Genomic DNA, 21894 nt, shown 5'->3' on the forward strand with positions numbered 1-21894 from the left:
CTAAACTAAAGACAGTTTCTTTTTTGCTGAGTTTATGTTTCCCTGATTAGTGATTTGAATTAGAGGCTCCACTGAGTAGCTACTGTGTATCCCGAATGGTACCCTATTCTCTATGTAGTTCGCTGCTTTTGCACTATGTAGGGGACGGATTCAAGCAGAATGTGCAGATATTAAGTGTCCAGCTAATTCAACATTCTCTGTAGGTTTCTCAATATCTGTTACAGTTCATGTATTTTCTTCTTTGTTGCCAGCTGGAGAATAGAAGTGTTCTTAGCAGCCAAATTCAGAGTTCTATATCTGTAGGTTGTTGGTCTTAAGATATCTCTGTCTGGGCGCTACACTTGAGCTATTTCACTGAGGGTTAAACGATTTCTATGCTCTACATCAGAAATGATAGAAATTGATAAAAAAAGATTTTGAGAGATGGAGAGACAGGTTATTGGAGTATAGAGAGGCAGTTGAGAGATGTCCTGACAGACTGACACTAGAGGCTGGTGTGACTGATAAGGTTTGTGATGGATGTCTGCCTGTCACATGAAATATTCCTATGTCTGTCTGTCTCTCTGTCTGTGTCTGTGTCTCTCCTATGACCTTGGACTTGCTAGGGACTTTGGCACTGCCTAACCCCCGGCAGCGGTTCCATTCAAATGACCCTGAGTGCTAATCTCAGCGCGGAGGTGATGAATGCCACATGTCAGCTGGTGACGGCTTGTCCTCTGAACTCAGCGTCTCCAGTATCCCCTCAGCCTGGTGCTCCAGCCAGCAGCACCACGGGATGGGACGGGAGTGATGTCTGGGCACGGCAAGGAAGGGCTGGCTGGCTGGTGTCCCGCCTGCTGATGACCTGAGTTGATAACAAAACAGGGCTGCTCAGACTGGGGTGTTTATGAAGGGAGATGACCTTTTAATATGTGTGTCGTGTGTGTGTGTCGTGTGTGTGTGTGTGTCGTGTGTGTGTGTGTGTGTGTGTGTGTGTGTGTGTGTGTGTGTGTGTGTGTGTGTGTGTGTGTGTGTGTGTGTGTGTGCGTGTGTGTGCGTGCGTGCGTGCGTGCGTGCGTGCGTTCTGTATCTGCTCTGGAAGGGGTGCTCTTGTCTGTCTGTCTGGGTTAGGGTTAGTGAGGGTTAGTGCATGTGTTTGGAAGTGCATTCACGTTAACAGAAGGAGAAAGGGAAGACGTCTTGCACTATATATCACCATCTCCTCTGTGTGTGGCTAGATCACACCTGCTAAACCATAACAATACCGTTACAGAGTTTCCAAAAGACAGAAGCTAGTGCTCACCACGTTAACAGCTGCCAGCGGGTCCATGTCAGTATTACAGTTACACCATCTCCTGTGTCTCTGTGTGCAGTGGAGAGCTCCCCAGCTCACTCAATCACTTCTCCCATCTGGGTAAACACAGTATTATACACTTTTATTTCCACATGGACAGATGTTCACTAAAGCTGTTGTGGGGAGGACTTTTTTATTGAGAGTAATCTGTCTCCAGCTTTCTCCTTTCGATTCAATGCAGCGTGCAATTCGGTGCAGGGGAGTTGAGAGGGCTCTGGGTATGTGGTAGACGTTACAGAAGACAGCGGGTCATTTGTCTGCACCCATTGGGAGTGGAAAATGAACAGGACTTCCATCGTGGTGTCCTCTGGGATGTTCGGGATCCAAGTGCTGGATCAACTTTCCCGAGCTGCACGGAGAGAGAAGGCCCACCTTGAGGGAGAGAGATAGATTGTCTGTCAGATTCCCGCCCAGCTCAAGTCTTCTCTCACAACCTCTAATGGAGCCATTTTCATACCACAGCAGATTAGCTGAAACTAATGGCAAGAGGAGTGGGATAAAGTTCTACTCTTGTGTCCCAGACCTCCCATCCATCTGCCCTCACGCCCGCTGATCTCACACAGAAGCGCACACACACTAATCCACGGCAGCAATCTGCCATTAACGGCAGAGATGAGTCATTTGCAAGAGATTTCATTTCCAGATTGTTTAAAAACCATTACGATGAGTTCACATGACATTTAAAGCTACGTGTAATATTGGACTGTGGTGTGACCAGAATGTTTCGTTTCTTTTTTAAAGAAGTTGTTCCTCTCTGTGTGTTGGCAGGAGTGGGCTGTTCTCTACAGGTGGCCCTACAATACTAGAACACTAGGACTGGAGTCACGTTACAAGTCTTCCATTACCAGGGCCAGATCAGAGATGATAGAGGGTATCTGGCACGCAGGCTGTCTGCTCCCATGTTTCAGCCTCCTCTGTCTCTCTCTCTCTGCCCTCCCCTGCCCCCGCCCCCACCTCTCAGACAGGCTATGAGGTTTATGATGGCTTATGATATTGTGCAGCATGGCAATCTACATCAAAACACTCTTCTTGTAAACTCAGGCTAAGTTTTCTTTCTGAGTGTGCCTTCCTTTAGTTCCCACGTTACAGCAGAACAGATTGCGTCCATTCCCTGCTAGTCTTGCATCACCCACAGTCTGACGGGCACCTTTTTTAAATTTGACTTTTTACACAGAATGAAAACGTCTATGGAAATGCTCTTCGTGTGTCACGTTTAGGATGTGTATATTACATTTCTATACCATGAGTCAAACCAAAACCATAATAACAGGCTGTGAAGGTCCGTATTGCATGCAGAACAACTGACTCCGAACAACAGATTGGAGTAGCAGGCTCGCTCCACCACAGCAACTGTAAATGTTAGCTGGGTAGTGGGGGGGGTCAGAGGTGTTCATGACGACAGTGATTAAACCTATTTCTCTCTCTCTCTCTCTCTCTCTCTCTCTCTCTCTCTCTCTCTCTCTCTCTCTCTCTCTCTCTCTCTCTAGAGCTGCGATCTACTGGCACTGCCCACCACTTCTCCTTCCTGCTCAACTCAACAGACTACCGTATCCTGCGTATGGACGAGGACCACGACCGCATGTACGTAGGCAGCAAGGACTACATCCTGTCCCTGGACCTGCATGACATCAACAAGGAGCCGCTCATTGTAAGAGACGCCCTAAGCCACCATTGATCCTAGACCTGCTGTATAGTGAAGCGTTAAAACTAACCAGCTCTTTCCTTTCTCTCTCAGATTCACTGGCCTGTGGCTCCTCAGAGGAAGACAGAGTGTGTTTTGTCGGGGAAGGATACCAACGTAAGTACCGTACTCTCTCAACCATCGTGACATTTGGGTTAGTTGTGCTGTTGACATCATTCATTCGTTATCCAATATACCCTCCCTTTACCCCTTTGAATCATAATCCGTTAGGGTCTTCCCTGTGGCTCAGTTGGTAGAGCATGGTGTTTGCAACGCCAGCATGGTGTTTGCAACGCCAGGGTTGGGGGTTTGATTCCCATGGGGGGCCAGTATGGGAAAAAAAAATAAAAAAATGTATGAAATGAAATGTATGCATTCACTACTGTAAGTCACTCTGGATAAGAGTGTCTGCTAAATGACTAAAATGTAAATGTGTGAAGGACTGTAGCTGGAGGCTAGAGCTCCTGTTTAACCACATCTGTTTCAGAGGTTCCTTTACACACACACACACACACAAGCCCCCTGTGGACCTGAGAGCACCATTTAAATCCATATCAAGGTCTGATCCTCCTCTGAATTCTCTGTTGATTTGTTCACACATGTCAACACCCCCACACACAGCCCTAAGGGGTGTATTTGGGCAGTGGCATGCAGGACGTGGTATGGTGGAGTGGAGAGGTGATGGGGGGTATGGATAATAACTGTGCTCCCCTGCTGGTATTGAGAGAGCAGGCCTCTGTTTATCCTACTGGAATGTTCATTTAAACGTGCTCGCTGACCCGCACATCTCACCGCCTTTGGTTACATAGTATGGGCCCCTGTGTGTGCATATGCATGTATGAGCTAGCGTGTGTGTATGTGTGTGTTGTGCAGGCATATGTGAGAGAGGGGTGGAATTCCAACACCGTAATAATAAAATATTAAATTGGCTGTAGACATCTTGGCAAACCTGGCCCCTCTTTAGGGAATGACAGATGATGACAATTCAAAAGCAATTCAAAGGGGATGTCAGTTCAGGCAAGAGGTCAAATGCAATCATGCACACTGCACTCTTGGGGGGAGCACAACTGTGGAATGAATAATGCACACACCTGTGCACACACACATGCGCACACACACAAACACACACACAATTAAATGAATTGACTGGTGTGCATCTGTCATGTTGTTTGGGTGAGCTATGCTAAAATGGCTTATCCCCTATTCTACACACATCTCATTGTGGATGGTTGGTACATCCTTTTCTCCTGCAACAAGATGGACAACATGCAGCACTCACAGAGATCGTATCTGCCCGGACTGGCCCTAGCTGTGTAACCCTGTATTACTGTGGCCAGCAAAGAGGACTGGCTGGGTTTAAGGCAGGGGGCCTGGCTGAGGTTAAGGCAAGGGGACTGGCTGAGGTTAAGGCAAGGGGACTGGCTGGGTTTAAGGCAGGGGGACTGGCTGGGGTTAAGGCAAGGGGACTGGCTGGGTTTAAGGCAGGGGGACTGGCTGGGTTTAAGGCAGGCTGACTGGCTGGGTTTAAGGCAGGGGGACTGGCTGGGTTTAAGTCAGGGGGACTGGCTGGGTTTAAGTCAGGAGGACTGGCTGGGTTTAAGTCAGGGGGACTGGCTGGGTTTAAGGCAGGGGCACTGGCTGGGGTTAAGGCAGGGGGACTGGGTTTCCATACAGCTGGTAGGAGAGATTAGGGGCCTCAGATCGTAGAGGCACAGATCTGTTCTCATTACCAGCACCTCCCGGAAGGGGCCGCTGACCTGTCCTATTCTAAAGCCGGACTCTGTGTGTGTTTGTGTTCCAGCGTGCGTGTACGAGTGTGTGCGTGTGTGTGTCCAATAAAGAAAGCCAGCAGGGAGTAGTACTGCAGCCAAACACCAGAATCAGATCAATCAAAAATGGTAGCTGAGGGTGAGGTGGTTAGCTGAAGGTTAATAATCATCAATTTGACATTTTGTTTTTCTCAGAAGGCTTAAAGGAGATTGTCCTCGTCTCCTATTATCAACGTTTTTTGATTTTCTCTTTCAGGGGGAATGTGGGAACTTCATCCGTCTGATCGAGCCGTGGAACCGGACCCACCTATACGTGTGTGGAACAGGGGCCTACAACCCCGTCTGCACCTATGTGGACCGCGGACGCAGGTCCCAGGTAACCAGAGACGAGATGTATCTGACCATGGTGACACTGACCCCTGAACTCCCCCTCTTTCAGAGTCAGATCTGTCAATCAACCCACCTTGTCTGTCATTGTCACGGTCTGTTCCTTTTCTCCACTCATTTTCTGCTCCCCTGTTCACATTGATTGCTCTGTCCATGGTCTTGTGAACCCAGAGAAAGGCTTATAGTGAGCTCTCCACAGATGTGTAACTCTCCTTTATCCCGGCACTTTGTGTCACACTGTTATGGTGGCTCCTGTTGGTGAGGCAGCTAACTTCCACCATAGGAAGCTAACTGCCAGCTATAGTACCGTTGAGAAGAGCATGTTGAAAGTGTGTCTAAAACAACTGCTACTATTTCCCCCCCTAGCGGCTGTCTCCCCCCCCCCCCACCTGTTTATGTGTAGTGTTCTGGCCTGACTGGGAGGCTCTGAAAGCCCATCATTACTGATGGAGCCTCTCATCCATCACCGGCCTTGTAACTCACCCCCGTCCCTCCATTCCTCCCTCTCTCCCTCATAGACCAGCAGACATCAGAGCTTCGGCAGCTGCCATCCCCAGTGCACACTTACTGTTGCTATCCCGCCTGTTTAGTCTCAACGTTTAATTGGAGGACTTGGGTTTCAATGTACAGGCCAGTCGTCCCCTTGTCATTCATCCACTAGCTACGTCACTTGAACTGTAAAGGTTTTCCTTGGGTAAAATTAGAGGTGTAAACAGAACCCATTTGTTTGGGAGTTCTCCCAGTGTTCGTTCCAAAGGCCTCGCACGTGTTAAGTCCTTAGACAGCTAACCAAGGTTTTCCAGATACGACCTGACATCGCCTTCTCTGAGATCACTCCCGCCACCGTCCTTTTTTCTCTCTGAGCTCCTTTTCACCTAAATGGGTCGCCCTTTGCCTCGTTTGTCTTGTTTATGTTGCTGAACCTTGGCTATGTGTGCACGTGCATGGCATAGCATGTTTTCTGCATGTATCTGGCAACCTAGATAGAGGCTGGTACTGATACTCATCCAGATTGATTTATGCACATGACATCATCGCTGAACTCTCTGTTGAACTCTCTAGCGCGGTTTACTAGAGTTCTGATTTGTTACTTTTTTGGGTTCTATTCTCATCTCTGTCAGTCTTTACATTCCTCATGGAGTCCAAACTAATTTCTTCTGTTGTGGTCATGTTTTTTTGTTTTTTTTTTACGGTTATGGGTCTTTCTTTGAGCTTTTTCTGTTCTGCTCCTGGTCAACTCTTCGGTTGAATTTTCACTGAATTTCCATTGGTTTTGGGGTCTCCGGTTGGGTGCAGCCGATGGGACCTTCGTGGTAATCGCGTGGCACGTGTCCTCTTTTTTTAGGCCCACTACCTGCAGGCGGCCCAGTCCGGAGGGAGGACCAACCGGGCGGCAGATTTCACCACTACGGCAGGGCCTGTGGAGCCAAAGGTGGGCCGTGGGCCGAGGGGAGGCTACTGTAGAAAGGGGCTTGGGTCTGGGACCTGGTCCTGGGTCAGGTGCCCATTTGGGGTCTGAGAGGCCCTGTCTTATCATGTTCCTCCTGCTGAGATTCAAAATGGACGCAGCTGACTATGGTGTGGATGAAATGAGGTGTTTAGAGATTTGGATGAAAGTGTTAATGATCACAGTTAAATAGTAGAACGGATTTATTCATAGGGTAAGTTGGTTAGTATAACAGAGTCCAGTCCTTTACATTCACTAGCATCCAATATGGCTTGATTTTTGTGACCTCAAAGGCCTACTTTAAAAAAGGGATTTTACTGTACTTGGTCTATAATTCATCTTGGCTACTAGAATGTTGAGAAATAGGCTACATATTAATATCAGCCGAATCATTCAAAGGCATGCAATAAAAACATGTGTGGTGGAGGACAATGGCAAGATCCATTCCAATGAGTACCACAGCAAGTCATAAAAAATACACAACTTTGGCAATAAAATATACTGTCAAAAGTTTGCAATAAATGCAGTCTTTACAAATGTAGAGAATCCTGATTCACCCCAGTAGCTTGGTAAACAAATGAATGCTTTGTAAATGTACTGCCTTCACATGTCTTGGGAGCCATTCAGGGAGGGTATTTACTGAAGCTACGTCAAGTGGAACCATAAACACCAGGGTATAACACCGTCAACTATAGCAACCTAGCTTCAGTTCGAAACAGTCTGCAAACAGTCTTTTTTGGGGGGAGGGAGAAGTGTATTTGTCCAACTCGCCTTTTAGTCAAATATGTAATCCTGACGTGTGTAATAAGCATTTTTGGGCATGTGATAATTAATTGTCAGCTAAGTGAAAGGACAGTTTTCTTAGGCGCAAAAGGAAAGCATTACGTTTTATGTTTCTTAGAAAGACAATCTGTTTAGGTTCTCCATTACTGTGCCTAAATCACATGCTCTACGTTCAATCACAAATGTTGAACTAATACAACATTATTACTATTATTACTACCAACCTTCAGTAGTACAGCAAGCTACTTGACACAATGTTAAGACAGATGCTAGAAATGTCCTCCTGGCTCGTAGACCTCAGCTATCCTCCGCATCACTAACACTAGGAGCATGGTGGATGAGTTTTGGATCGCTCTCTGCATATTTTAGCTCAAGCACTCCATCACGCTGATAACTGGCCTTGTACGCGTCGTACTCCCTTGCTCAGAGCTAATACGGGTGTGTGAGTGTGTGTTTTACGTAGTTTCAAGTAATGCCTTTCTCGCAAGCTCTTTCCCAACAATGCAGTAATCAATATCCGTAGTACTATAAAATAAAGGGAAGTAGAATAAAAACACACAAGAAATAGAAATAAGAGGAACACGAGAAAGTAAGTAAGCTATAAACAGGCTATAAACAGAGTCAGTTCCAATACCATATTTACAATGTGCAGGGATACCAGAGTGGACGGGGTAGATACGTATAGGGGTAAGGTGACTAGGCATCAGGATATATGATAAACAGAGTAGCAGCAGCATAGTGTGTGTGTGTGTGTGTGTGTGTGTGTGTGTGTGTGTGTGTGTGTGTGTGTGTGTGTGTGTGTGTGTGTGTGTGTGTGTGTGTGTGTGTGTGTGTGTGTGTGTGCGCGGGTGTGTAGCTGTTCTCTATCTGTTCTGGATAGGCTGTATAAAAGGGGTGCTCTGGTCTGTCTGTCTGGGTTAGGGTTAGTGCGGGTGTGTGTGTGAAGAGTCAGTATGAATGTGTGTGCGTGCTATGTGTGGGAGCCATTGGGGTGTGTGTGTGTGTGTGTGTGTGTTTTGAATGTGTAGAGTCCTGTGAGTGTGCATAGAATCAGTGCAAACATAGAAATTAAAGGGTCAATGCAGATAGTCTATGTAGCTATTTAGTTAGCTATTTAGTTAGCTATTTAGCAGTCTTATGGCTTGGGGATAGAAGCTCTTCAGGAGCCTGCTGGTGTCCGACGTGTTTCTCTGGCACCGCTTGTCGTGTGGAAGCAGAGAGAACACCAGGTTCAGTACAAAAACGGCATTTGAGAGACGTGCTCAGAAACCATTTGTGTAACAACCTCTAGTCTGCCCATCACTTCATGGTGTTGCCCTAACTGGTCTCCCAATGTATCGTCATCCCTGTGTCAGTATCTCCCTCCACAGGACTACAGTATGTGACAACTTGTAATACACACATTCTATAATCAACTCTGCTCTGTGTTCTCAATGGAAACGACAGAATAATGAATGTTAGTTTACATGTTTTATTGTTTATTGCAGGAATATATCTTCCGTTTGGAGCCAGGCAAAGTGGATTCGGGGAAAGGCAAATGTCCTTACGACCCTAAACTCAACAGCGTCTCAGCTTTGATCAGTAAGTCCCCGTTTATCTCCTTTCTCTCAGCTCACTTCTTCCATTATTGGAAGAATCGAATGTCTCTCTATGGAAACAAAAGGCTTGTTTCCCATCAAGGTTTATTCCTCTCTTCCCCAAGGAATGTTTGTGGTCAGTCCAACCCTTGTGGAAGCTATTACTGCACCATTGGCTAGTCACACTCTAGATCTTGTTAATTCAAATACTTCTGCCTCTTTTCATGTGCAGCTACCCTGTTGTGACGTTAACTGTCCCATTGTCCCATTATTCTCATAACCAAAAAGAGTATACTGCAAAGTTATTTGCTGGATTGAACATTCTTAATGGGTAAAGCATGCATCGGTATGTAAGGTCTCATATCAGTAGGTGGTCTGGTGTTGTCAGCAGCTTAAAGGCAGGTGGTCAGACTTGGCAGTTGACCTCTTCCTCTCTGGCTTGACTCCACTGACCTCCCAGCCACCCAGGGTTGTGTGACACTACCCATGACCCCCCTCTGTGACTTCCTATGTCAGCTCCACTGGTGGAAAAAGTACCCATTTGTCATACTTGAGTAAAAGTAAAGATATCTTAACAGAAAATGACTCAAGTAAAAGTAAAAGTCACCCAGCAAAATACTACTTGAGTAAAAGTTTTAAAAAGTATTTGCTTTTAAATATACTTATGTATCAAAAGTAAAAGTATAAATAATTTCAAATTCCTTATATTAACACTTCTTCGGGATTGGTGTCCCATCCATGGGACGGTTGAGCTAACGTAGGCTAATGCGATTAGCATGAGGTTGTAAGTAACAAGAAGATTTCCCAGGACATAGACATATCTGATATTGGCAGAAAGCTTAAATTCTTGTTAATCTAACTGCACTGTCCAATTTACAGTAGCTATTACAGTGAAAGAATACCATGCTATTGTTTGAGGAGAGTGCACAATTTTAAACATGAAAAGTTATTAATAAACAAATTAGGCACATTTGGGCAGTCTTGATATAAAACTTTGAACAGAAATGCAATGGTTCATTGGCTCAGTCTAAAACTTTGCACATACACTGATGCCATCTAGTAGCCAAAATCTAAATTGCACCTGGGCTGGAATAATACGTTATGGCCTTTCTCTTGCATTTCAAAGATAAAGTTTTTTTTTTTTCTATGTATTATCTTTTACCAGATCTGTTGTGTTATATTCCGCTACATTCCTTTCACCTTTCCATAAACTTCAAAGTGTTTCTTTTCAAATGGTATCAAACAGGCAGGTAGCCTAGTGGTTAGAGCATTGGACTAGTAACGGAATGGTTGCAAGATCGAATCCCCGAGCTGACAAGGTAAATATCTGTCATTCTGCCCCTTAACAAGGCAGTAAACCCACTGTTCCTAGGCAGTCATTAAAAATAAGAACATGTTCTTAACTGACTTGCCTAGTAAAATTTAAAAAATATGCGTGTCCTTGCTTCAGGTCCTGAGCTACAGGCACCTAGATTTGGGTATGTCATTTTAGGCAAAAATTGAAAAAAAGGGGCTAATACTTATTAAGCAAACCAGACTGAACTTTTTTCTTGTTTTTATTTATTTAAGGATATCTCCAACACTCAGACATGATTTACAAATGAAGCATGTGTGTTTAGTGTGTCCCCCAGATCAGAGGCAGTAGGGATGACCAGGGATGTTCTGTTGATACGTGCATAAATTGGACCATTTTCCTGTCCTGCTAAGCATTCCAAATGTAATGAGTACTTTTGGCTGTCAGGGAAAATGTATGGAGTAAAAAGTACATTACTTTCTTTAGGAATGTAGTGAAATAAAAGTAAAAGTTGTCAAAAATATAAAAAGTAAAGTACAGATAAAAACTACTTAAGTAGTACTTTACACAACTGAGTAAAAGTAAAGATACCTTAATAGAAAGAAAATTACTTAAGTAAAAGTGAAAGTCACCCAGTAAAATACTACTTGAGTAAAAGTCTAAAAGTATTTGGTTTTAAATATACTTAAGTATCATTTCAAATTGCTTATATTAAGCAAACCAGATGGCTTATTTTTCTTTTTTAAGTTTTATTTACGGATAGGCAGGGGCACACTCCAATACTCAGTAAATGATTTTCTTTAGGAATGTAGTGAAGTAAAAGTAACAGTTGACAAAAATCGAAATATTAAAGTACAGATACCCCAAAAAAACATTTAAGTACTACTTTAAAGTATTTTTACTTAAGTACTTTACACCACTGGTCAGCCAACACCTAGAGCTGACCTGGGTGAAACTACCAAGCATCCACTTACTGCAGCAACTCAGCTACTACATAACCGACCTACAATACGGCCAGAGTTATACTGTACCACACAAATTCAAAACAAGAAATTCCTGTTATAGATTTCAATGTACCTCTGATGACCCCAATTTTTCTGTCGTGTTTGGTCGCTATGGTGAAGAGGTTCAATCTGATCCGATTGTAGAAGGTATAATGCTGTCTTGTCTTTAGGGAGATCTGTCAACTCTCTAAACAGGTCCCATACTGGGGCAGCACCTGCTCACTCACACTGAGCCTCAATCAACTGGGGGTGGGCATTTCCCAGGTCTCCACCCCACATTGTTAGCATGACCAGTTCCAATGACCACATCCTCACATCCTGCCCCAGGTTCCCAGTGTCTACCCTGGGATCTCTCTCCTCTTTGTCCAGCCTGACCCTGGCCACCAGCTGAGGCCTACTGTTGGTTACGGTGAGCGGAGGGATACAGTGTGTTGCTGCCCAACAGAAAACAGGGCCATATCTCCATAACAAAGGACTGTAGTCACTAATCACCCATGGTTTCCTTCCTGTCAACCTCTTTGTTATTGTCTTTCTATGATCTTCCATTGATTTCTCTCTCTCTCTTGCTCTCTCACGTTCTCTCTCTCTCTCTCTTTCTCTCTCTCTCACCCCTTCTCTCTCAATTCAATTTCAATTTAAGGGCTTTATTGGCATTGTAAACATATGTTACCATTACCAAAGCAAGTGAAATAGATAATAAACACTTTGTGAAATAAAAAATGAACAGTAAACATTACACTTACAAAAGTTCCAAAAGAATAAAGACATTTCAAATGTCATATTATGTCTATATACAGTGTTGTAATAATGTACAGATAGTTAAAGTACAAAAGGGAAAATAAATAAACATAAATATAGGTTGTATTTACAATGGTGTTTGTTCTTCACTGGTTGGCTTTTTCTCGTGGCAACAGGTCACAAATCTTGCTGCTGTGATGGCACACTGTGGTATTTCACCCAATGGATATGCAAGTTTATCAAAATTGAATTTGTTTTCGAATTCTTTGTGGGTCTGTGTAATCTGAGGGAAATATGTGTCTTTAACATGGTCATACATTTGGCAGGATGTTAGGAAGTGCAGCTCAGTTTCCACCTCATTTTGTGGGCAGTGTGCACATAGCCTGTCTTCTCTTGAGAGCCAGGTCTGCCTACGGTGGCCTTTCTCAATAGCAAGGCTATGCTCACTGAGTCTGTACATAGTCAAAGATTTCCTTGATTTTGGGTCAGTCACAGTGGTCAGGTATTCTGCCACTCTCTGTTTAGGGCCAAATAACATTCTAGTTTGCTCTGTTCTTTTGTAAATTCTTTCCAAAATGTCAAGTAATTATCTTTTTGTTTTCTCATGATTTGGTTGGGTCTAATTGTGTTGCTATCATGAGTCTCTGTGGGGAGTGTGTATTTGTGAACAGAGCCCCAGGACCAGCTTGCTTAGGGGACTCTTCTAGGTTTATTTCTCTGTAGGTGATGGCTTTGTTATAAAAGGTTCTCTCTCTCACTCTTTCTCTCTCTCTGTGATTGACAGATGGGGAGCTCTACGCGGGGGTCTACATTGACTTCATGGGGACAGACGCATCCATCTTCCGTACTCTGGGGAAACAGACAGCCATGAGGACGGACCAATACAACTCCAAATGGTTAAATGGTAACGTCTAACGTCTCAATCCGGACAAACATCATCTCTCTATGACGTTTGTCTTTATATTTCCATTGTGTATCAATTGATTCCTCAGTCTCTACGTTCCGGTGCTGTCTCACAGTACCTATCTCATACTGTATATATGGCTCTGGTCCAAGCCTCTAGCTGTTCCAGCCATTAGAAAGTCAACAAAGCCTATCACATCAAAACAGTAATGCCTGTACTTAACTCACCGAGTGCCTTTCTAGGAAATGTTAAGGAAACGTTTCTCCTCACTGTCATGCGTTAGCCTCGATACATGCTGTATGTGCTGTAGCCGAGTCATCGATGGTTTGTTCTAATGTCATACATGTCTGCTAGCATTTCATCATGTATGGATTGCTCTTTGTTGGATCCTGGTCTCTTATTCTCTGTAGTCTAAAGTCACGAGACTGTACATGTTAGTTCTGCTGGCTGGCTGGGTGGGTTTGGGAGGTCAGTGTTGCCACCATTGATTATTTCAGAGTAGGACTGGGTCCAAGGCAGTTCTCCAAAGTGACCCTGTTGCCCCCCAACCGTCTACCAGCAGGAGGCATACCCCATCCCCTCCTGAGTCCTGTTCATCAGCCCCAGGGCCACACTAGGACATCCTGCTCTTCCAATATGGCTTAATGTTCCCCACCCTCCACAGGGTCTGCCCCCATTTGGGTTGTGTCTCTGTAGCAGCAGGGAGGACCGGGTTTATTTGATGTGTCCAGCAGTGCCTCAATCAGTGAGCCAGCATGAGAAGAGAGGGCGACGCCATATTGTGCTCATAGAGTGAGAATAATGAGGGATATTTGGAATGTACAGCAGTGACATGAGCTCAAATTTAGGCCTCAATTGACTCTCACCAGCATCTGTCTCATTATCATCTCTCTCTCTCTCTCTCTCTCTCTCTCTCTCTTTTTCACTTTCTCTGTCTTCCAGATCCCACATTCATCAAGGCACACCTCATTCCAGACAGTGCTGAGAAGAACGATGACAAGCTCTACTTCTTCTTCCGGGAGAAGGCTTCAGAGATGGGCCAGAGCCCCATGGCCCAGTCCAGGATAGGCAGGATCTGTCTGGTAAGTGGCCATCATAACCACATACTGTAACTCATTATCTGCAAAAAATACAGTCAATAACAATGTGAAAGAGGTCATATTTTGACCCTTGCCTCATATTGTGACCTTTGAGTCTGCAAAGCCAGTACCCTGCCACTAATGATACTGAGACATCCCTAGAGTAGAGGGGTCTCCTTGGAAACTCTGCATAAACCATGAATGTATCTTACCATTCAACACAGTCAGACATAAAACAACACAGCCCTGCCCGCCACTTCCTCAACAGCCAATGAGCAGTCTAAGAAACCCAAACTAAAGGGAATGCTGTTGTCCCCTTGTGATAAACTGCTGGAGTGGGAGAGTTTGCCTTTGGCCTCCAGTATTTACACGTAAGCAAACATACACATACACAATCAGGGTAATGTTTATCTAATGATGTATGTATGTCCCAGTGGCTGCTGTGACTCAGAACGTTGTTTATCCTTAGAAGGGGACCCTGGGCTGTGTGCAAGCCTTCCCCCTCTCGCTGCACGCCTCGTAATGGACCCTAGGGACGCTGGTCCTTGCCTGTGTCTGGATCCTAAGCCACTGTCCTCTGATGACTCCCACTAGAAATAACACTACTGGCATAGATACACATACAAGTACATGGTAGAAAAAGCGCACATGTTGATACAATTTTGAGTACACCTAATTTCACTATAAAAGCTACAAAATAACGGAATATATCTTTGGATTTGGATGATGATTATTATATTAGTCCAATATAAATTGTGGCACAAATACCATTCTCTGATTTTTCCACTTGAACATTGTTGCGCTTGTCTCTCAAACTCGTATTTCCTCTGTTCAACAAGTCTAGAAGAAGTTTTGTAATGTACAAGGAGTTCTGGATTGGGAAAAATTGTCACCGCGTTTCACCTCACTCCCTTTACTCTCTGCAGGGGTTGGCGTCTGTCCACAACAGATGGGGCAGACAGACTGAAACACAGCTGATGGTTTTACTCTCGGCTTCTCTCTAAACTAGCGTTGGCTGCTAGTTGTCTAAAACAGCTGTTGATTTGGATCTTTGAACCAGTCCACTTGTGGTGTTTGTGTAGGAGTCAGGTGTGAGTGACACTGCCTTTTGTCCCCCCCCTTGCAGAATGATGATGGTGGACACTGCTGTCTGGTCAACAAGTGGAGCACTTTCCTGAAGGCCAGACTCATTTGCTCGGTACCTGGAGTGGACGGCATAGAGACCCACTTTGATGAGCTCCGTAAGTAGGCAGAATTTTCCAACAGTGGTATAGCCCAGTTGTTAAGTTATGTTCTTAAGGCTCGCACACATCCCACCGAATGTGGTTCTAGCGTTCGTCTACCGATCGTTCAACGCGCTGTGTTTTAGGGACCACTGCTGACTGGCTGACAACATTTTCATGCGATTCAATCGGTGCGCACTCGGTTATCAAATTACAACCGGCACTCTGTTCAGAGGTGCTAAGTACTCCCGGCCAGCAAACGTTATTGGTGTGTCCGAGCCCTTGCACTAACTTCCCAGTTTTCCTCAAGTTTTGTCTTACTCCTCTGTTCCCTCATCTGGTAGACACTAAACATAGTCAGCCCCACATAAAAGCAACAGCATGTAAAATGACCAACCATTCATTCAGACCCAACTCTGTAATCTTTCTGTGATATCTCTGTAACATCTGAATTCTTTTGAACCGTTTCAAATTGCACTCCTGTTTCGTTTGGGCTTCGTTAAAGTGTCCGTTCTGGTTCGACACACATCAGCCCGTACAGGAATCATGTGTCTAGATTCTAGAGTTCTGTAACATTGTGGTGTCTGGGATTCTGCTGTCCAATATTCCATCATTGTGGGAGAAGATCTTACACGAGAGTCTAGCTGGAGAATGAAAGCTCCTATGTGACTAAGTGACCGGGCTAGTCGGAAACAAGTGTCTACTGTACGTATGGTTACTGCTGACCTTTACCGTAGCCAAACAGGGATGTCTCGCAGACAGTTAACTCTTCCATTTTGTTTTAACATATACCATGTCTTCAGCTTTCCTTTCTGGTATAGTTTGGTTTAACGCAAAAAAAAGGAAATTGGCAAAGAGTTTACAACTGCTCCTATGTTGTACCAAAGGGTCTGTAAAATCATTTTACTATTCTTCTCTGCCCTTGTAAATCAAAGGAAAGGGGAAGTCTGAGGAAGGTACTGCAGTGATCAAGATATCGCTGTCCCACCCAGCTTGCAGCCTGTTTTGCTTTAGACATCAACATTGCTCCTGTATGATAAGCATGTCTGGGTTCAGGTTGGCTCAATCAGACAGCAGTGGAAGTGCTGAGGGTAGAGGTGTGTGTATAGGTGTCTGGGGAGGACTGGTAATGAGGCGCAGGGCTTTAAGGTCTGTCTCTGGATCAGCCAGGGGGGGGCGCCTTGCAGGGTTACAGGGGTCACCCCTGCCCCTCAATCACATCTCTCCTCTCACGTGACTGGTGGCTCACCGTCTCAGGAAAACATCAGTGTGATGCACTGTGCTGTGGAGGTCTGACTCTGAGGAGACTTGAGCGCTCTCCTTGAAATGATCATGAACACTAGTTATTAGTAGGACATGTTTCATTAGCAGTCAAATGCAAATCACAATGACTGATGGGATTTTGTTTTATTGCAGGGCATTTGTTTTCACTGATTCTGTTTGTTTTATACTATAGCCCAGTGGAGGCTCATTTTAGCTTTAGCCTGAGGGTTGGGTATGACCAGTTTTGATACCACATGTCTACCCAAACCACACGCTTATGTTGAGCAATTCTTACTCGTTTCTTTGTCAATGTAAATGTCCCATCTGCAGGTCAATTGCAGTCCGGGTCACTCTCAGTGAGGGTCATACTAGGCTTGTCACCCCTGAATGTTTAGCTACCCACCACAAGTCTGTCTGTGGTTTGGTTTCCCACAACCACTACCATCAGGCAGCCTATAACAGAGAGGGGTTGAGAGTGGGGCTGAGAGGGGTTGAGAGTGGGGCTGAGAGGGGGTGAGAGTGGGGCTGAGAGGGGGTGGTGAGAGGGGGGCTGAGAGGGTGGCTGAGAGGGGGTGGTGAGAGGGGGGCTGAGAGGGTGGCTGAGAGGGGGTGGTGAGAGGGGGCTGAGGGGGTGGTGAGAGGGGGGGTGATAGGGAGTGGTGAGGGCAGAGATGGGAGTAAAGTCAGTTGTTGAGGAAGTCTTCTTGTCTTCCCAGGCCAGCATTGGAGCTATGTACAGTAGAGTCTGAAAAGGAAGAGGGATTTGGGAGGGGGGGCAGAAAGAGAGTTGGCAGGATTCCAGACAGTGTCTCTGTCAGAGTAAATTATTTTTTTTATTGCCTTTTCAAAAGTGTGATGGGGGAAAGGAACATTTGGTTTCTGGTTCATTTCATAGTTCCTTATAATAACACAAGGGCAAAACCTCAGAAGCCACCTCTTTCCCTTCCTTCGTCAGTCAAAGTTTTTTATCATCTGCCGTTCTTTTTCTCATAGTCATCGTTCTTGAGCAATGGGCTTTTGTGCGGACAATTTGAATACATCTTTTTCTGTGTCACCAAGGGAGTCATGTGGTTTTTATTTGTGTTTGCTTTTGAAACGCTGTGCAGTCAGACGGGTCCCTAGGGTAGAGACCATATATACAGTACCATCTGACAGACAGACAGACAGACAGACAGACAGACAGACAGACAGACAGACAGACAGACAGACAGACAGACAGACAGACAGACAGACAGACAGACAGACAGACAGACAGACAGACAGACAGACAGTGCGAACACAGTGGGAGATTCTTGAGTGGCGCCTGAGGCAGCGTTTTTCACCACCATCAACAACACACCAAATGATGGAATTTCTCATTGAAGAATGGTGTCGCATCCTTCCAATAGAGTTCCAAACACTTGTAGAATCTATGTCAAGGCGCATTGAAGCTGTTCTGTCTCGTGGTGGTCCAACGCCCTGTTAAGACACTTCATGTCGGTGTTTCCTTTATTTTGTCAGTTACCTGTATATTATATTGCACTTCCTCGTGATATGAATGTGAATTGTATTTTGGGCATTCATAGGGAAAATTAAAGGTACAGTAGGTTTATTGGTCTTTTAATAACGCCATACTGTGTACATACACATTGCAAAATAACGCCGTTTCTCTCATAGATGTGGTATTTCTGCAGGCACAATGTGCTGACTTTAGATACTCAATGAGCCTCAAGGAGTCTTTGTCTGCTATGACACATCAAAAAAGATCCAGCATAAAAGTCAATGATGCGACTTGTTCCAAACTTTCTTGAAGTCACCCCCCTCTGTCTGTAGCCAGGAGGGCTGTCAAACTGGCGTCAGATGTGTTAGGAATTTCTCTCCCGTTTTCCAAAAGTTAATTCCCGTGCTTGTTTACGGCCTTTACCTGTCATTCTCCTACCCTAGCAATAAAAAAGGGATGATTTTTTTTGTGATGATTACATACATAATTTCAATGCAACTCAGTCATAGCTACAGCTTTTATAAGAGGCCATCTCTCTTTAGAAAAATAAGGAGTGGTGGTTTAAAACTCTTAAAGTGTATTCTTTGGGAGAACACTCTTAAGGCTTGATAAGGCCTTGGGCAGAAACTCCCAAGTAACATTTTGTTCTTAAACTTTAGTCCAGAAGGGTTTGGAGAGTGTGTGATTGGAGAAACCTGCTGTTTTGTTCTTTGAGTATTTTCCATTTCAACTTGATCTTTGCCCAGAGATTTATTTGAAAAGTTCAGGGTGTGGAGCTGCTTGATATCTACGAGGCTCAATATCTTAGTAACGTCTGGCTTCATAAATGCACATGACAGAGATCCAGAGTTATAAATGGAGGGTATAATGTTTCCTGCTTCATCTAATCATTAGATATTCTTAGTGATTGGCATTTCCAATGACTTGTGGCTGTGGGTTAACACATCCTATCTATTCTCCCTGTCCTTGAAAGAGTCAGCCGACCCCCCCCCCCCACACTCTTTTTCTCTCGATGGAAAAAATGTACCCTGGAATTGTGTTTCCAACAAGGGGCTGAAGTGTTACACTTCTCAACTGAGGTAGTCGACTTTAAATTGATTTAAATGTTCCCCTTTTATTGTTTTTCCTTTCACTTCTCGCTCATTAAACCATTGGAGGATACAGGGTCCAATTACCACAGCTCTGAGGATCATGGGAAGCATATGGCTTCCATTAAAACCTTGTTACCCCACAGATCTCCATTTCATACCTTCCCCCTCTGAGACCCAGGAATTGGGGTCTGCTCTGGAAGCATTCTGATTCAGGACCCCACAGTGGCCGGAAACCCTGCTAACTAAACTAACCACTGCTGTGCTGTCCAATCCAAAAGGGCTTCCCCTTGAACCCGCCTCCTGTCCAGGAAGTAGTAACTGTCCGTATGTCACGCTTTGAATTAGATCTGGTTGCTCAGGAATCCCAGGTGGAATAATAGAGCCTCCGGTTAACTAAGAGAGAGAGAAGAGAATAGACTCCATCCTTCAATGTTTATCTCAGATTACAACTGTATTACCAGAGTCCTTTGTACTGTTATTGTACAGCGATAGCGTGAGACATTTTGCAGTGCCACTTTTGGTAATGTGTAATTCTCGCTTTGTCTAACAGGGGACGTGTTCATCCAGCCAACTCAGGACACCAAGAATCCTGTCATCTACGGCGTGTTCTCAGTTTCAGGGTGAGTCACGGACTGTGTGCCTCTGTGTCCCCCCTTAATTAAATCACATTTCCACAAGTATCTGTCTCATTAAAGGACATCAGACGTGTAGAATAGATTTTTTTTGGGGGGGGGGGGTTTCCTCCCGTGGTTTCCGTCTCCCATCCATATTCATCGTGCCCAAAGGCGCCTCTGTGAGCTGCTCTGTTATTGAAAAAGCCTATTCCACACAGTCTGCTCTGCACACTACAAAGGCAGAGGAGGAAGTCGGTCTGTAGCACAGAGAGGAAGGGGTTCTCCAGTGAGAGACTTGATCTGTGTTCCCACATGGCTGGGGTTTGATAACAAGTCATCAGTCAGCAGCACAGCATTAGGAGTCAAGGAATCGGCTCGCGGCTCCTGTCCCCAGCATATACAGCGGGAGATTTTGAGTGGAGGATGCACACACGGAGAGTTCGCTCTCACACTCATGCCCAGTCATAATAAACACGGCTGTACTGTATGTGTGTCTGCGTTGGCGTCTGTGAGATACCTAAGCAATAAGGCACAAGGGGGTGTGGTATATAGGGCAATATACCACGTCTAAGGGCTGTTCTTAGGCATGACGCATCACCAAGTGTCTGGACACAGCCCTTAGCCGTGGTATATTAGCCATATACTGTACCACAACCCCCCCCCCCGGGTGCCTTATTGCCATTATAAACTAGTTACCAATGTAATTAGAGCAGTAAAAATACATGTTTTGTCATACCCATGGTATACAGTCTGATATATCAGCCAATCAGCATTCAGCGCTCAAACCACCCAGTACATTTTCAATGTACTGTATATGTTTCCCTGTCTCACCCAAGGCCTCAATTACCCCCCACCCCACCCCCACCCACCCACCCACCACCCCTTAAAGCCCAATTGATCAGAACTACTGTAGTGCTAATGATAAGGCTCTCGACAGAAGATACTAATATAATGCTGTACTGTACACCCACCACAGCACAGCAGAGATGATTAGCTTGGCTGTGTGTGGGTGTTTGCATGTCAGTGTGTCAGACAGCTTGTCTGTGGTGGAGAGTGTTTGTGCGGCATCTTAATGTTGGAGTACGCCAGCTTCATGTCTCTGAGTTGTGATGCGAGTTGATTCTATGAGCGGGAGAATGTAGCTAATTGCTCGCCGAGTGAGTAGTAATCCCGTGTCTCCTAAAGCTGTCCCCTTTCGTGTTTCTGACCCTCCTCATCCCTTTACCCTCCAGGTCAGTGTTTAAGGGCTCAGCAGTGTGTGTCTACTCCATGGCTGACATCCGTCAGGTCTTCAATGGACCCTATGCTCACAAGGAGGGGCCCAACTACCAGTGGGTGGCCTACACTGGGAAGATCCCCTACCCTCGGCCTGGGACGGTGAGTGACATGCAGAGGGTGACACACACACATATATATATTTGTAAATTCAATTAAATAATACATTTAACATGGCTGGTTCTGCCCTCTTTCTTAACCCAGTGTCCCGGAGGTACGTTCACCCCCAACATGAAGTCCACTAAGGATTACCCAGACGAGGTGATTAACTTCATGCGGAACCACCCCACCATGTACCACGCTGTATACCCAATACACAAGCGCCCCCTGGTGGTCCGGAACAACGTGGACTATGAGTTCACCACCATCACTGTGGACCAGGTGGCCGCTGCCGATGGGAGCTACGAGGTCCTATTCCTGGGGACAGGTCAGTGCTCTGAGTGCCCGCCTGTTGGTTGATTTGATAGACTTGTTATTGTATGTGTGTTTTCACATCTGTGATAGATTCAGAGATCTAAAACAATCTACGATCTGGGGAACCTATTGTGGTTAGGATTTTGTTAGAAGTGCTTGTCTTCACACTTCACACAGCCTCTCCCTATGGCCATAAATCATGTGGATCTGAGGGTGGGAGCTGGGAACCCCTAGGACTGCTGACTTTACAGTGCTCAGCCTGGTGATGAATGGATCCTGTTGTAGAACACTGTACAAGACGAGGGGGGATCCTCCTATTTTCCTCAGGGCATTTGACCTTATATGGACAAATGTTTTGGAGGGATGTGGATATGAGTAGAGGATGTGTGAGGGAGGGAGCAGGCCAGAGAGGACTAGATTAGCGGTTAACCTGATCACTCGTCTTGGCAGAGATGGGCAGTACTTCTGCTACGTTTATTTGAAATTCGTATTTTGTCATTTGAATTACATTGGGCTACACTCCAATGTATTTTGATAT

General features: G+C 45.2%; 1 protein-coding gene across 4 annotated transcripts in view; it reads left to right on the forward strand.

Moving 5' to 3' along the window:
- LOC106582759 (semaphorin-3F) overlaps positions 1–21894 on the forward strand; it is an 80407-nt gene that overhangs the window by 53274 nt on the left and 5239 nt on the right. For 2 of the 4 annotated variants that reach the window (XM_014166156.2, XM_014166157.2), the window contains exons 3-13: positions 2821–2981; positions 3069–3131; positions 5040–5159; positions 6516–6602; positions 8888–8981; positions 12798–12917; positions 13860–13999; positions 15123–15237; positions 19604–19673; positions 20900–21044; positions 21147–21369. In XM_014166156.2, the coding sequence (XP_014021631.2) occupies positions 2821–2981; positions 3069–3131; positions 5040–5159; positions 6516–6602; positions 8888–8981; positions 12798–12917; positions 13860–13999; positions 15123–15237; positions 19604–19673; positions 20900–21044; positions 21147–21369 (1338 nt within the window). The remainder of the gene's footprint in view (positions 1–2820; positions 2982–3068; positions 3132–5039; positions 5160–6515; positions 6603–8887; positions 8982–12797; positions 12918–13859; positions 14000–15122; positions 15238–19603; positions 19674–20899; positions 21045–21146; positions 21370–21894) is intronic. The other 2 variants (XM_014166158.2, XM_014166159.2) reach the window with 1 other exon arrangement.

This window comes from Salmo salar, chromosome ssa22, assembly GCF_905237065.1.
Source record: "Salmo salar chromosome ssa22, Ssal_v3.1, whole genome shotgun sequence".
NCBI lineage: Eukaryota > Metazoa > Chordata > Actinopteri > Salmoniformes > Salmonidae > Salmo > Salmo salar.